At 35.1% G+C, this 16,020-nt stretch overlaps 1 protein-coding gene across 1 annotated transcript in view; it reads right to left on the bottom strand.

The window, feature by feature from the left end:
* UTRN (utrophin) overlaps positions 1–16,020 on the bottom strand; it is a 645,934-nt gene that overhangs the window by 364,198 nt on the left and 265,716 nt on the right. The window contains exons 34-39 of the mRNA XM_006161924.3: positions 12,171–12,341; positions 9,563–9,742; positions 5,887–6,015; positions 5,318–5,488; positions 1,762–1,923; positions 880–1,017 (exon numbers count right to left, since the gene is read on the bottom strand). Of these exons, the coding sequence (XP_006161986.1) occupies positions 880–1,017; positions 1,762–1,923; positions 5,318–5,488; positions 5,887–6,015; positions 9,563–9,742; positions 12,171–12,341 (951 nt within the window). The remainder of the gene's footprint in view (positions 1–879; positions 1,018–1,761; positions 1,924–5,317; positions 5,489–5,886; positions 6,016–9,562; positions 9,743–12,170; positions 12,342–16,020) is intronic.

Genomic DNA, 16,020 nt, shown 5'->3' with positions numbered 1-16,020 from the left:
TCCCTCTCTCTGGTGAGCACGTGTTCCCTATGGCAAAAACCTAAAAATAATTAATTAATTAATTAATAATAAATATAAAAACAAGAAACTGGGAGGGTTATATCTAACTTCATGTTTAGACTTGTAGCTTGCTTCATTCAGATGCAACCATTTTCTTCCCTACTTGATGTTATGTAAAGAACAAGAAATCATTGAGAATGATGTTAAGGTTTCTACATGGAGTTGAGTAGCTAGTTTGGAAAGTAACTAAAATATGAATAAAATAGGGAACACAGGTTGAAGAAGGAAAAAGAAGGTCAAGTTCATACTAGAATCATATACAGATAGAAACATTCAATGGGAAAGTCAAGGGACTGGAAGCTACTGGGATTCCAAAATTATTGAATAAAACTAGAAAAGGTAACCAAAGAAAAGAGCCTCCCCCCCCAAAGGAAAGCCAGCACACTTCAAATGCAGCTGAGAAGATTGCCATTTAAAGGAGAACTGGTGGTAAATATTTTTCTAAAGCATAAATCATAGTATTAAGTTTCACAAATTTAGATATTTGTAAATAAAATGTTTTTTGGCATGAACAAATCTTCCATAAATAAAATACAGAATTGAAAGAAGAAGCAATTTGTGAAAGAAATAGATTTGTTTTAGGTGTAATACACAATCAGAAATCCAAAAGAGATAGCTAAAATAATAATAATAGTATTAAATTTTTTGAGTCTTGCCTCATCCAAAAATATAGGTATAGTACATATTAGAAAAGAGATAACATTCCAACTTGTTGAAATATTAAATATGAAAGTGTCCATGACTGCAACTTCTTACATCTGAACTGCAAGAGCTGAATAAGCTATTTAAATACAACAGAGACTCCCCCAATCATAATACCTTAATTTTGTTGTATCGTGTATGCAGAAGTAGTAACTGCAAACGAATCTTTTCTTTTTTATTATCCTCCATGGGTTGATGTAACATTTGTTCTCCTCTTTGTAAAACTTTCTCAATCTGGGCTCTCTCCTCATCCATCTGAATGTTGAAACAGAAAAACTTTACTCAAAAGAAAAATGCATAGAATCACTTGCTATTAGTAAGTGATTACCATTAGTAAATAGAAAAATTAACCTATGAAAAAGTGTTAGTCAAAGTATGTTAATCTGAATAATTAAAATGTTCATGTTTTCTTAAAATATTTTCATTTGAAGTTAAAATATTTCAAAGCTATTTTAGCTAGCATTGATAATGTTATATAATACTAAAGTATTTTTATAAAGTTAGATATCACTAAAAATTTTACCCTTAGTCAGAAAGTGTATCTGATGCTTTTAAGCATTACATAAATCACTTGAGAAATCTTTCTCTTTTTTTGGAGAGGTTTTTACTATAGGGCACGTGCGCTCGCCAGACAGACAGAGAGAGACAGAGAGACAGAAAGTGAGAAATCACCCCCCAGGGGGGATGGCCACATCACAATCCCTTCTCCTCCAGTCTCCTCTCAGGATCTTGGGCATGCACACACATGCACTCAGCATGAGTTTAAGCCACCGGGTCCGGGACGCGAACCGCGGTCAACTACGTGGGAGTGCAGCGACATAGCCATTACACAAACTACTGGTCCCCACTTGAGAAATCTTACATTGACATTCATCAGAAAATCACAATTGGATCAATTCCATCATGTCTGACAGATTAATGGTAAACATTATTGATATAAAATATAATTAACAGAGAATAAAAATTAGAACACCATAGTTTTGAAAATCTTGAACCAACCTTTTCATCTTCTTCAGTCATTTCCAAATGTTTTTCCACAACTTTTAACATATTTTCTATATCATTTTCTAGTTTTTCCAAGTCAGAGAAATGCACACCAGCCTCAGTTGTTTCAGTGGTGACCAAACATGGGTATAACAATGGTTTCTGACCAAGCAGCAACTGTAGAAGGAAAAGAGTTCTCTCAAAATGTATTCTTGACTTGACCTTCCATCATTCATCAGACAGGGTGTCAAGAAAGAAACTAGCATTTATCTAAATTGACGTTAATTTAAATCACTCATTAGTAATCACTTATTGAATCAATGTGGGCTCTCTTATTTACACTTTTCCTCCAAACTGTGGCCAGGAAACCATAGCTTCCTGGACCACTGTCTGGTGGATGTGCAGACCCCATGCGACCATAGTATGAAAAAGGCCATGATCCAAAAACTACCCCATCATGGCCACAGAAATACTCCCAAAGAATGTCTCCCTGTTAACATTCCTCAGTAGAACATTACTTGGATTTTGATACCTAAACTTCAAGAAAATATGTATTTCTCAAAGGGACACCCCACTGAAGATCTCCCTATTAACAATCCCCAGTAGAACATTACTTGGATTTTGAAATCTAAATTTCAAAGAAATACGTATTTCTCCATGCAATATTTCCAGATGATGTCTATAGAAAAATTTTATGTTTATGTAACTAAAACTTAAGATAACAATTTTAATAAAACTAAATACAGGAAAATAACATCCAATGTTGGTTAAGTGCAGGGAAACTAGCACTCACACACCCTGATTACAGAAGTACAAGTTGGCACCAAGTTTCTTTTCTTTTCTCTCTCTCTCTCTCTCTTTTTGTTTTTTGTTTGTTTGTTTGTTTTTGTTAGAGGGCACATGTGCTCACCAGAGAGACAGAGAGAGAAAAATCATCACCCAGGGGAATGGCCACACCACAATCCCTTCTCCTTCTTTATCCTCTTGGGATTTGGGGCACACATGCACTCGTGCCCAGCATGAGTTTTAAGTTACCAGGTCTGGGACTTGAACTGTGATTGACTACATGGGAGTCCAGCAACATAACCATTACTCCATCTGCTGGTTCCAGCACAAACTTTCTGATGGACTATTTGAAAAATCAGTTTAGCAATCTTTATGTGCATAAATTCTGCAATAATTTCAAGGAATCTTAATAAGTGATTGTAAGAGCATATTAAGAGATGAGTAAAAAAAGATCCGTATAAAAGAACTTTAACAAATACAATATTGGGGTCAGCAGGTGGTATGGTGGTTAAGGAGCTGGACTCCCACATGGTCAACTTTCAGTCTGAGTTCCAGACCTATAGCTTGCTTTCTCTCTCTCCTTCTCTCTCTCTTTGTCTCTCTCTGGTGAGTGCATGTGTCCTATAGAAAACTTTAAAATAATAATAATAATAAATAAAAAGTAAATAATTCTTAAAAAAATATATTTATAAGAGCACAAGAAAAGTGGAAAGTCACTTAGAAAATTGTAACAGGTAATATAATTCAATATAGTTATTAAAAACCATGTCAAACAATAATACAATAAACAATATACAATTTCAATACTTTAATATCAGACATATGAAAAATAATAGACATATATATGAAAATTTTTAAGAGGTTGTTTTAAGACAATGGTAATTTTGTTTCTTTATATAACTTTCACCCCAACCCAGTATCTTGTGCGTTGTTTTTATAACAAGAAAATCCCCCATAGAACTATTGAAAAGAATAAAATGAGCTTAGGTAAGAAAGTAAGAAAGTTAGATCAAGGCCAAAAAAGACAAAAGCTAAGGCAAGATTTTTGTTTGTCTTCTTTAAGTGGTGAGTTGTGAATAACCTAAGTATATTTGCAGGCTACAAAATATAATTGGGTTTACTATATCATATAGGTCAACTAAAGTAAAGTTGCACAAGATTACTTCAGGCAAAAAAGGAGATTCTTCCCTCTCTGAAAATACAACACAACTCTCTTGAGGTTGAATTAACTGAACACACAAACAATGCCATCCCATGGGTACAACTGAGATCCCGTAAAAACAGAACTATAAATCAGACTGAATGCCTGGTTCAAATGACCCTGAAGTCAGTTATTACTTTTCCTCCTCCAAATCATCAAAATGTTTTTATCTTTTCAATTTAATATTTACAGAGTAGCCACTATATGACAAGTCTTGAGAATACTACAATAAAATATTTCCTTTCTTCCACTCATAAAACGAATGAGAAAGATACATATACAGACGCAGGTAGAAACATAACATAGTACTACAAATAAACTATTTAAAAGAAAGCTCTTATTTATTACTCTATTAAATCTGTAAAGTTCTTTTTTAAATTTACAAAATTAGGTAGCATCTCTCCATATTTGATCTGAATTGTGAAATTACCTGTAACTTTTAGATCTGTCAACATGTTAAAAACAAAAAAATGGGTCAGTAGGTAGCATGGTGGTTAAGGTACTGGATTCCCACATGGCCAACCACAGTTTGAGTCCCAGACCCAAATGTGACTTGAAAATCACATTGCACATATGCACGTGGGTGCCCCAAATCATGAGAGAGGAATGGAGGAGAAGGGGTTGCAGGATGGCCATCTCTCAGGGGAAGTAACTTCTTACTTTCCATCTCTCTGTCTCTCTCCGGCAAGTGCACACACCTTATGGCAAAACACTTAAAAAAAAAAAAAATAGTTAACAGTGTATGCAACGCGGGACCAGGAGCTGGCATAATGGCTCTGGACTCCCATATAGTCGACCATGGTTCAAGTCCTGGACCCAGTAGCTTAAACTCATGCTGGGTGCATGAACGTGCATGCCCAAGATCCCAAGAAGAGAATGGAGGAGAAGGGATTGCGGCATGGCCATCCCTTCTTGCGGGGTGATTTCTTGCTTTCTGTCTCTCTTTCTTTCTCTTTCTGGCAAGTGCACGCACCCTATAGAAAAACCTCTCCAAAAAAAAGTGTATGCAATGTGAACAATCTATAAAGTATGACTATTGACTAATGGGTTAATGGCTAGTAGGTGGTGTGGAGGTTCAGGCATGTGGCTTCCACATGGCCAGCAGCACAGTTCAAGTCCCCAACGTGGTGGCTTGAAAAATCACACCTCGCACGTGACCAAAAACCTGAGAGGAGGCTGGAGGAGAAGGGATTGCAGCATCACCGAAATCAGAGGGTGATTTCTCATCTTTCCTCTCTCTGAATCTCTCTGGAGCACATACAAGCCCTATACCAAAAAAAAAATAAATAAATTTAAAAAAAATCATAATTAACATAGAAATTAGTGTCACCATTGCATAGCCAATTCTAATCTTTGATTGAATCTTTGAAATCTTTTCTTCGATGGGTTATTTTTCTTCAATACTAATACCTTTTTTCTTTCTCTCATATGTATAATCACAAATAAATAAATATAAAGACTTCATTCAAAGTAAAAGTGATTGAAATAAGTTTTATGTTTTTGATGTATATAATACATCATCATCTGTGATTTAGATACGTACCTGTAGGAAAAATGGTTTTCTATAAAAATACCATTACTCACTTTGGCACTTTTGATATGTTGAGACACCTTTTCAAAGTTTCTATTCAGTTCAGCTAATTTCGGTTCTACAAGCTCCCTGCTTGAGCTCCCACGGGCATTCATCAAAACAATGGCTTGATCTCTGACGTTTTCAACCTGGAGGCTGGCATCATCCAACTCAGATATTAAGCGCTAATTGAAAGAAAACAAAGAAGTTATCAAATGGAAAAAATCAAAACCAAATATGGGTTTGTTGCTTACTTAGAATTAAAGATAATTTAGGAGCTGGCAGATGGCATGGCGGTTGAAGTGCTAGACTCCCACATGGCTGACCACGGTTTAAGTTCGGACCTGGTGGCTTGCTTTCACACTTTCTCTCTCTCTCTCTCTCCCTCTATCTCTCTGGTCAAGTTAAAAATCACAATAATGAATAATCTTTAAAAAATTAACGGTAGTTTAAATAAATGCCTGGGATTCCAAGTAAAAGATTTCCACGTGATCAATTAGAGTAAGAGCTGTTCACTTAAGACTCCTTAGAGACCTTAGTTTCTCCCACCAAATTGTATGTTCATGAATCCATCATTTGCTACCTTCACAATTTCTTCCTGTTTACTTGCTGTTTTTTTTTCAATCTCATCCAACAGAGCTTCTGCTTGATAAAGCCAGGTACTTATGTGAGCGACATTTCCATCAAATATTTCCAGCTGGTTCTGATGGGTCTGCAAAAGAATTAATGAAACACTGACACAATCATATGAAATGTTTAAGGAAATAATCTTAGAAGAGATTTAAAAGACCTTCAAAGAGTAAATTCTATGTGAAATGTATAAAGGGTTTCCACTTTTCTGCAAAGTTCTTCAGTGAATAAATCTCATTCCTGAAAATGCACAGCAGTGGTTAAGAACTTTTTAAATATATTTTATATTAGACCTCACCACAATAAAATTTGGAATAGAACAAAAAGTGAAAGTTTCTTTTTCAATTTCATTTCAAATTTGTCTTTTATTTCTTTTATATTAAGACTGATCTCATTTTCCCCCTCATCATACTTTTTTAAACTCATTTAAGAAAATAATATAAAAGAATGATAATTGTATAATGATAATCTGAAATCATAAATTACAATGAATATTTTTTAGCAAGTTTGATGGAAATATGAATCTATAAGATTCTGCCTACCCAATAGACATAACTGTTTAAAACACAAAGGCTTTACTTTTTCATTCAGTGTCACCAGAACTTAATTTTATACCTAAAAAAAACATAGGATGTGACTGAAAAAATAGGTTTGAAAACAGAAGCAAACAGTTAAGCAGGTATAACAGAGCACTTGTTGAGGCTAGGGAAAAAGTCAGAGCTTGACCAAACTGGGGATGGTGAGATACAATTTATACCTTTTAGGAACTATTTTTCAAAGGAAAAGGAAAGTAGAAAAACATATAAAATAATACAGGTTTAGAAAGGAAACAAACTGGGCCAACCAGTGGCGTGGTACTAAAGGAGGCTGGATTCCACACAGCCAACTGCACAGTTGAAGTCCTGGACTGGGCAGCTTGAAAAACACATGGGGCACATGTGCATGCATACCCAAAGTTCCTAGAGGAGGGAGAGTTGGAGGAGAAGAATTGTAGTCTGATCATATCCATGGAGGGGGTTTCATCACTTTCTCTCTCTCTCTCTTCTTTCTCTGTCTCTCTCCAGCAAGTGTACATGGCCCCTGGCCAAAAAAATAACTATAATGTGGAGTGATAATTTTTAAGAGGAAATGTAAACTAATAAATAATAAGTGAAATGTTTTGACGGTGACCTGGATTCTAAGAAGAATAAATATGCCTCAGACTTATTTATCTTGTAAGGCAAGAAATCAAATGTTCTAATAGAACTTGAAAGATATTAATTGAAATAAGAATTCAGAAGGTACAGACTGAAGAATACAGAGTAAGGGTCTTAATAATGCAGAATAAAGCTAGTAATCATTAAAAAAAAGAAAATATAAAACATTTAATGATGTAGTCTTTGAGCCTATAATCTCATAATCATTATTATAGTCAACATTTAACAACTACATTATTATAGACCCATACTTCTAAATATTTATAATACTCTTTTTATTACTGTCTTTCATTCCCAGTGCATTTTGATTATGATTTCTGGTTTATAGATAATCACTGTACATCTTAGTGGGATATAGTGTAGTTTTTTTTGTTTTTGGTTTTTTGGGTTTGCTTTTTTATTTATTTATTTATTTATTTATTTATTTATTTATTTATTTATTGAGAGATGTTTGCTATAGGGTGCGTCTCGCTGGAGAGACAGAGAGACAGAAAGCAAGAAATCACCTCCTGGGGGATGGTCATGCTGTAGTCCCTTCCCCTTCATTCTCCTCTCCAGTTTTTGAGCATGTACATACACCTGGGGTGAATTTCAAGCTGTCAGGTCTGTGTCTTGAACCACACCTTTACCACCATGCCATTTTTTTGCTGAACCCCAGTGTGGTGTTCAAGGCATACGTGTAATAGCAAATCACAGTGTGCAATAACTCAGATCAAGGGTATAGACACACTCATTTTGCTCAATACTGCACATTACATTATGATGCACACATTAAATAATAGTTCTATGATTTGTGGGGGGAAGTATTTACTGAATTGTCAAGGACATTTTTTACTCTGCTTTGGTCTACCCTTCCATAACCTATCTAATTTTCATATACATTCTTGTGTTTGTTAATCATTTTCTCCCAACCCCTCCCTGCAGCTTACATACCCCTTACCTCTATGCAGCTTCTGGTATCTACTCTTCCTCTTCTCTCTACTGCTATAGATTTCTGTTCCATATATATGGAAATTGAAGCTTTGTGACATTAAATAATTCACCTGAGGTTATGCTGATGGTAAATCATAGACTGTGGAAATGAATCTATGACACATCAAGACCTAAGCCCATAATCTTCACTGCCCTACACATCCTTAATGACTTGTACAAATGCCCAAACACATAAAAAAATTTTTTTGTCTCTATCCATTACTTACTAATTCTATGATTTTAATAAGAGGACTATCTCAGACTTGTCAGAATAAAAGAATTATTTGTAAATGACAATTTATTCTATGGTAGGGTAAGTTGGGCTTGCCCTATATGCATTGTCAGTATGAGAAGGACAGAAAATCACTGTGAAAATTAAATGGTCAATATTTCCATAAAATAATTAACAGTATAATAGTATAACAAAAGACTAACATATAACATTTAGAATGATCACGAATGTCATCATAATTATATTTAAAATAGATTATTTTATGTATAATTACTTAAAGCAGTACATGTTTTTTTAAAGAATTATTTTATTTAACTTTATTTTATTTATTTATTTTTGTTGGGCCAGAGAGGGACAGAATGAGAGAGAGAGTGAGAAAGCAAGCCACTAGGTCCAGTAGTTGAACCATGGTCAATCATATGGAAGTCCAGAGCCCTTAACCACCACACCACCTGCCAACCCCAAAGCACTATGTGTTTTAACTCATGTACTCATCACAAAAAGTGTATGAGGAAGGAATTTTAGTAATACCTATTTTACAAATGAGAAAACTGAGGCTTAGAGAACATTTAATAAACTTGACTAATGGCCACATGACTAATTGTCAAAGTTTTTACATTGCCCATGAGATGATGGAACTTGTGCTCTTAATTTGTACAGTCAGCATTAGAACATCTATAAAGACTATATACTCTATAAGTACCTCATGTTCACGTCAAAATAACATTAAATATGAAATCATTAAAACAAAACACAAAAGGTATATTTGCTAAACTATTAAAGCGCATATTTCTATGTATACCATAAATATTTTATTTCTTAGAAGAGGGGTACTGAATTCTTTCTACTTACTACCTTTTTCATGAGAAAATAAAATGTAGTCTTCATAAAATTAATTCACAAGCAAAACATTACTCTGACACACCAAAAAGATACAGCACATGCACTTGCTGGAGTGACAGAGACAGAGAGACAGAAAGCAAGAAGTCAACTCCCCAGGGGCATGGTCATGCTGCAATCCCTTTTCCTCCATTCTCTTCTTGGGATTTTGGGCACACATGCATATGTGCCCGACATGAATTTCAAGCCTCCAGGTGCAAGACTTGAACCACAATCACCCACATGGGAATCCAGCACCTTAACCACTATACCACATGCTGGCCCCCAAAATCGCATTCATTTCTAAATCATTAAAAAGAAGAGAAGATTTCATCATTAAATTTTCATACCATCAATGTATTGCACCAATCCTCAGTCCAGGTGCGAACTCGACTCCACCCAGCATTGAGGACGCAAAGTCTCTCTTCTAAAACAGGCTCACTGCCCTCAATCAAGTTCTGGAGGGCAGCACTACTCTCTGTGATGGTATTTAAATCAGCTTTTCTCTTTTCCAGATCCTTCAGAACATTCTAGAAGATAAAAACAAGACCCACTTTATCTCTCAGAACATTACAAAAGTTTATACAGTCTTATCTTCCACGTCTAAACAGTAGTCTGTGACTCCCTAGATCATTCACAATATGCCAAAGATTTTAAAAACTCCTTAATATACTAATATGGTGAGAGTTCTTAAGTTCTTCATAAAAGCTAAAATGTTTAGTTAAGTGAATATGAAAGAATGAAGTAAATTCAAATGTGGAAATGTAATTATTTCATTTAAGTATAAGTTACATTTATTCCACACAAACATCAATTATCTTCATCATAACCCTAAAAGTAAAGAATTAATTTCATTTTTAGTAAATATGAGCTACACAGCACAGAAATCCCAGAACTAATAATTCTTTAAAACCTCATGAGTATATCTCCTAGATTACCAGAGAAACTATCAATGTGTACTATAACGATCTGCAATCTACAGGATGCAACTACATGCCTTACGATATAATCTGCTGTATAAACATTGTGACAAATATTTCACTTTAAGTAAGTAATTTGCTGGAAAACAGTAAATCTAAGCTTTGATCTTACAACTTGTAAATCTTACAATTTGTAATAATATGCAAAGATAATATTCTGAATGGTATAATGATGTGATTCTCACATTCCTAAGTTCGACGGAGCAAAGCATAGAGTCACAGAATCATAGAGAGAGAATAGGGTTCCAAAATTAAAATTTCAAAGTTCTTTCCATTAAAAAGCAACATGCACATATCTAGCCTACATATTTGCCCCCCTTTTAAGTGGTCACAGCTTTGTAAACCAACATTTAAACCAATCATTTCAAGCAACTCAAGCTGATATTTAAACATTAAATCACATTTTGAAAAGTATAGGAATTGCAAATTCACAAGTGAGTCAAGGTTTAAATATTCTCTTTTATAAGGTAAGGCTCTAATCTTATCTTGTGCCTGTGTATGTTAATACAGTCCTAAAATAAAATTAAGATAACCCAGTATTCTTTGGTTATTGAAAACGTTCTTTCCTGTATGTTTTGTATCATGCTATGCAAAATTCATTCAAATGGCTTACATATATGACTCCTGTTATTAATAAAAAAAATAATGATTTTCAAAGTGTACTAAAGAAAGATAATATTTTTTTGAAGAACTTAAATTTAACAAAAACTAAGTTTGGTGCCTTTATTTTGCATTCATCTACAATACTCTGATGACTTGCAATGTTGACTTCCCCCACACAACTCTTTCTCCGTCTCCTTTTCACTCTTCTCACAGCTAATAGCATAGTCACACTTCTCATGAACTATTTTCAAACAAGGATTATTCTTTTCAGCGACTAATATCTTGTCTTACTCTCAAGCATCATCTCTAGAGAGCTTCAAAGTAAACAGATATTGGATCACCCACCACCTAACAGATCCTTCTCTTGAAGGTCCACAGTGACATCTGTCAATGTCCAAGCTCATACTAATGGCTTTACATAAATATCTGTCATGGTAACAATAATTTATTTTCAACATTTTTTAAGAGAGATTTTTGCTGTAGGGTACGTGCTAGAAGACAGAAAGTGACAAATCACCCGCTGGAGGGATGGCCATGCCACAATCCCTTCTCCTCCATTCTCCTCCTGGATCTTGGGCATGCAAGTGCCTGGTGTGAGTCTCAAGCTGCCAGGTCCAGGACTCAAACCATACCCAACCATTTGGGAGTCCAGTAACATAACCATTACACCATCTGCTAGTCCTTATTTTCAGTACTTCTTTCTAGTATACTTACTTTTATCTTAGAAAATAAATTTAGGAAAACAATTTAAATGCCTTGGCAAGAGAATGACTTTGTACTCCATTCAATTCTTTGTCCACCTCAGAAGATACAAATTAGCAAATCAACTCTCAAATCTCTCTGATTTCAAATTAACTATTGGGCTAAAGAAAGCACTTGTATTTTTTTTCCTTTTAATATTCTTTATGTAAGTTAGTTGCAATAGGGAGATTAATTATTGAAACAAAAGTTATTAGGGAAGAATGAAATTAAGCACAATACTGTGTAAAGATTGAATACTCAAAAAAGGTCACTGATTTTGAAAGTGGTTAATTATTGGGTTGTCAGGAAAGTCATGATGAATTTTTGCATAGAAAAATACATACGGCTTTCCCGACAACCTTATACAATGTTTTATACCCCACCCAAGCATAATGCCTCTAAAAGCCATCATGATCCATGTGAGTTTAATGTTTTTGGAATTGACACAAACATATCTTGTTAAAGTCATTGTTTTCAAAATATTCTTCTTAGGGCAGAGAAATGTAAAAAAGGATGAGAAAGGGAAAAGCAATATTTAATATGGAATGGAGGGAAACAGCACCCAGACTGCCTGGTACAAGTGCCACAGGTTACGCTGGCATGATACTGATGGTTCATCGAAACTGTGACTTACTTTGGCCCAGGAAATTTCTGTATCCAAGTCACCAAGCGAGCCCTCTGAAGTGGATTTCTGCACCAATTCCATTTCAGTACCAGAAAGCCACTCCGAGAGAGAAGCAGCCTCTTTCTTCATTTTACGAGCCAACTGTGATGCTCTTTCCAGATCCTGCTTTCCTTCTGTCACCTAAAAAGAAAAAAAAGGGGGGTTTGGGTGGGGAGATTGAGGTTGAAATAGGAATGAACATGAAGGAAAGAACTCAGCATATTCACTAAAATATACAAACAAACTCATTTTTAACCCCCAAGACACACATAACCTTCATCTTGGAAGGTTAGCATCCTTCCAATCTTGCACGTCTACAAAGAGACAATACACTGCAGTGGTTAAGTATTTTTTATTTTAATTTATTAAAACTAAAACTACCTTTCTTGAAATTAAAAAACGTACTTAAAAATACTGTGTTATGACCACAGTAAGCTATATAGCCTCAGATAGGTGCTACTTCATAGTTTATTCATTTTACTCACAGAGTTTCATGCCTAAAGTCAATGTGTTCACAGTTATGTATATATTAGCTGAACTCGCTATTGAAAGTATTTCAATTAATTAAGACATTTTGTGAATCAAGGAATATATATATATATATATATATATGCTATATACAAGAAACAAGAAATAGAAAATTATTTGTTGATGATAAGATGTATGACTAAGCCACTTCACAGTGTATGCTGACTGGAAAATCACATTTTGTATGCTGGGATGATGTTCAGTGAAAGTATGTAAAATAAATAAATTAATCACTTTTTTTTTTTTAAAGTATCAGGTAACCGTGGGTTCTCAGCTTGGCTGTCCCTTCCTAAGTAACTAAGGTAGAGGTATAGCCCTCAGAAGATTGATATGAGCATTAAATAAGTAAGCACACATACAAAGGGGCTGGCCTGTTTTGGGAAGAAAGTTAAGGAATCAATAAATGGTAGTTATTATAATTTTGCACAGAAGATATCTTAGAATTATCTCAACAAAAGACTTCATTTTAAAGCACATACATTCTATTAAAGCAATTCGATGGGGAAATGTCACTATTTTCAAAATTGTATGTTTTCCACTTAGGCACATCGCTTTAAATTCAGTATATGACTATGCAACATAAACCTTATTATTTTGTTTTTATTGCTGCTGTCAGAAAGCAAAATAAACTGAACTCACATTTACCAGGCTCTTACAAGCTTCGGCATTGCACTAGGGAATCCTATACATTACACAGCAAAATCCACAACAACCTCTGTGGTAGACACTATTCCTTCCACTATATCAGTAAGGAAAATGAAGCTTAAAGAGGTGAAGGCCAAGATTAAGTGGCACAGTCACTGAAGTAAGCCTTGTGTGACTGTTACAAGATGGTACCATCGAACTAAGAGCAATCGTTCACAATTCAGTGTAAGTTGCGAAGACACATCACAGGATTTCACGACACATAAATAGAGTTCTTATTTTTATGTGCACATGTGTACAGATAACAATGTCATAAGAAAGTAATATGTCATAAAGAGCTGAAATTTTCTTACATGATATAAATGACATGAAGACTTAACTTGGTTAAGAAGTAACAAATAACTACATTTGATTTTCACTGGTCCCCTAGGTTAAGTTTAATTTTTTCATGGCTAAGGGACAGACTGTCACTAAATTCCTTGCTCAAGTTAAATATTTTCTTCCACCGAGTTTAGTTAGAATTCATGACTTAATTCATAGAATTAATTCATAAATTAACAGTATCTCAGTGCAGACTTTAAGAGACAACTACTTGAATTGTATTGAAAGACATTATGTATTCAAGTAATATTTTTCTGACTTGACAAGCTCAGGCAGCTACATAATCATCATAAAATATAATGCTGCTAAAGATCTGTACATGGCAGAAAAAAATAATTTATAGCTCAACTTATAATAATTTATACTTTTTCAATCGAATCAATACATTTCAAGATGTACTGCATAGAGAATTAGGTAATATCAAGTTGTAAATCCTCTATGTAACCACTTATCCCTTCTCCCTCTTGGATATTCAACCATTTTTTTTTCTCAAAGGGATCACTCCCATAAGTTAGTAAATAGATTCAATTCTCACACTCAGAAACACTTGTTTTTTTTTTTTTTTTTCCTTCTTTGGCCCCACATTCCCTAAACACCTTCCTCTTTCCCATATAAATTCTCGAACCCATCTTTTTAAAGTGCTATTGCCATTTCTTCATCTCCACGCATAGCTCAAGCCATGCCATTCTGGTTTCTACCCTCATCACTCCACAGAAACAGCCCTTGCTAATTTCTTTAACTATTTTTAATGATTTAATTAATTAATAATTAATTTTTATTTGACCAGAGAGAGACAGAGACCAAAAGAGTGGAAAAGTGAGAAAGCAAGTGCTACCTGGTTCAGGACTCAAACCACAGTCAGTCATGCGGGAATCCAGTGTCTCAACCACCAAGCCACCTGTTGGCCCTACCCTTGCTAATTTCAATCATGACCCCCCAATGGTAACACATCTAATGGACATTTTTAAGCGGATGTCATATTTAACTTTCGATAATATTCAAAACAGTAATTCTCAAATATACTAGGTAGATCTAGCCCACTCCTGGCGTGTCTACCTACCACTTCTTACTACTTATTTTAGTCCTTTTGCAAGCTCATCTCCCTCAAATTTCTTACTACGTAACGCAATTCCTAAGACTCAGTAAGGGGCCTTCTTTTTTCATTATAGTCTATCCCTTTGCAATCTATCATTTCTGAAAACTGAATTACCATCTCTGTGTAGCTGCTCATAAATCCATTTCTCAGTTCAGATATATTCTCTAAACCTGAACAACCATGTGAATACATGACATCTCCAAATAACTCACTCAAAGGCACTTAAAATATCAACATATTTTATAGGTGCTAATGATTCCTGCAGGACCCCACCTATCCATTCAGCACCCCATACTCAATGATAAGACCATGATCATCCATGTAATCAAGCCAGAAACCCAGGAGTCATCTTTCATCTCTCTCTCTCTCCTATGCCCCCATCTAATCCTTCACCAAATCCTATTGACTTCATTTCCACATATCTCTGAAATCGGTCCATTCTCTCCATCTCCACAGACCCCTGCTGATGTGAGTCACCATCATCTCTCATGATGAGTACAGCAATGACTTTCTAACTGGTCTTCTCACATCCAGTCCTGCTTCTCTCCAATTCATCCTCAAACTGTAGTGAATGACCTTTTAAAAAATGCATAGCTGGGAGTCAGCAGGTGGCGTGGTGGTCGAGGCACTGGACTTCCACGTGGCCAACCACAGTTTCAAGTCCCAGACCTGGCAGCTTGCTTACTCACTCTCTCTCTCTCTCTCTCTCTCTCTCTCTGGTGAAGGTATGTGCCCTGTGGCAAATTAAAATGTAATGATTATGATAAAATAAGAATTAAATAAATTTTTTAAAAAATGTATATTTTATCATGTTATCTCCTTTCTAAAAGTCCTGCAGTAGCTGCTTATGTTTTCTTAAGGCAGAGATTAAGATCTCTACACAAGCAAAGGCTGCCAAGTGACATAGTGTTAAGGGCACTGGATTCCCACATGGCCGAGCACTGCTTGAGTTCCAGACCTGGTGGCTTGCTTTCTCACTTTTCCCTCTCTCTCTCTCTTTCACTTTGTCTGTCTCTGGTCAAATTTAAATAAATAAATTAAATTAAATTTTAAAAAATTCTTTGAAAATAAATCTTTATATAAGCTCTAAGGCACAGGCAGGGTTTTTCTTCATCCTATCTCCCCAACACTTGTATTCTACACCCGGGCTCTCTCGGCTTTATAGACATG

Source organism: Tupaia chinensis, unplaced genomic scaffold, assembly GCF_000334495.1.
Source record: "Tupaia chinensis unplaced genomic scaffold, TupChi_1.0 Scaffold139457_1, whole genome shotgun sequence".
In the NCBI taxonomy this organism is placed as follows: Eukaryota; Metazoa; Chordata; class Mammalia; order Scandentia; family Tupaiidae; genus Tupaia; species Tupaia belangeri.
This window is presented reverse-complemented; position numbering and strand designations above follow the sequence as displayed.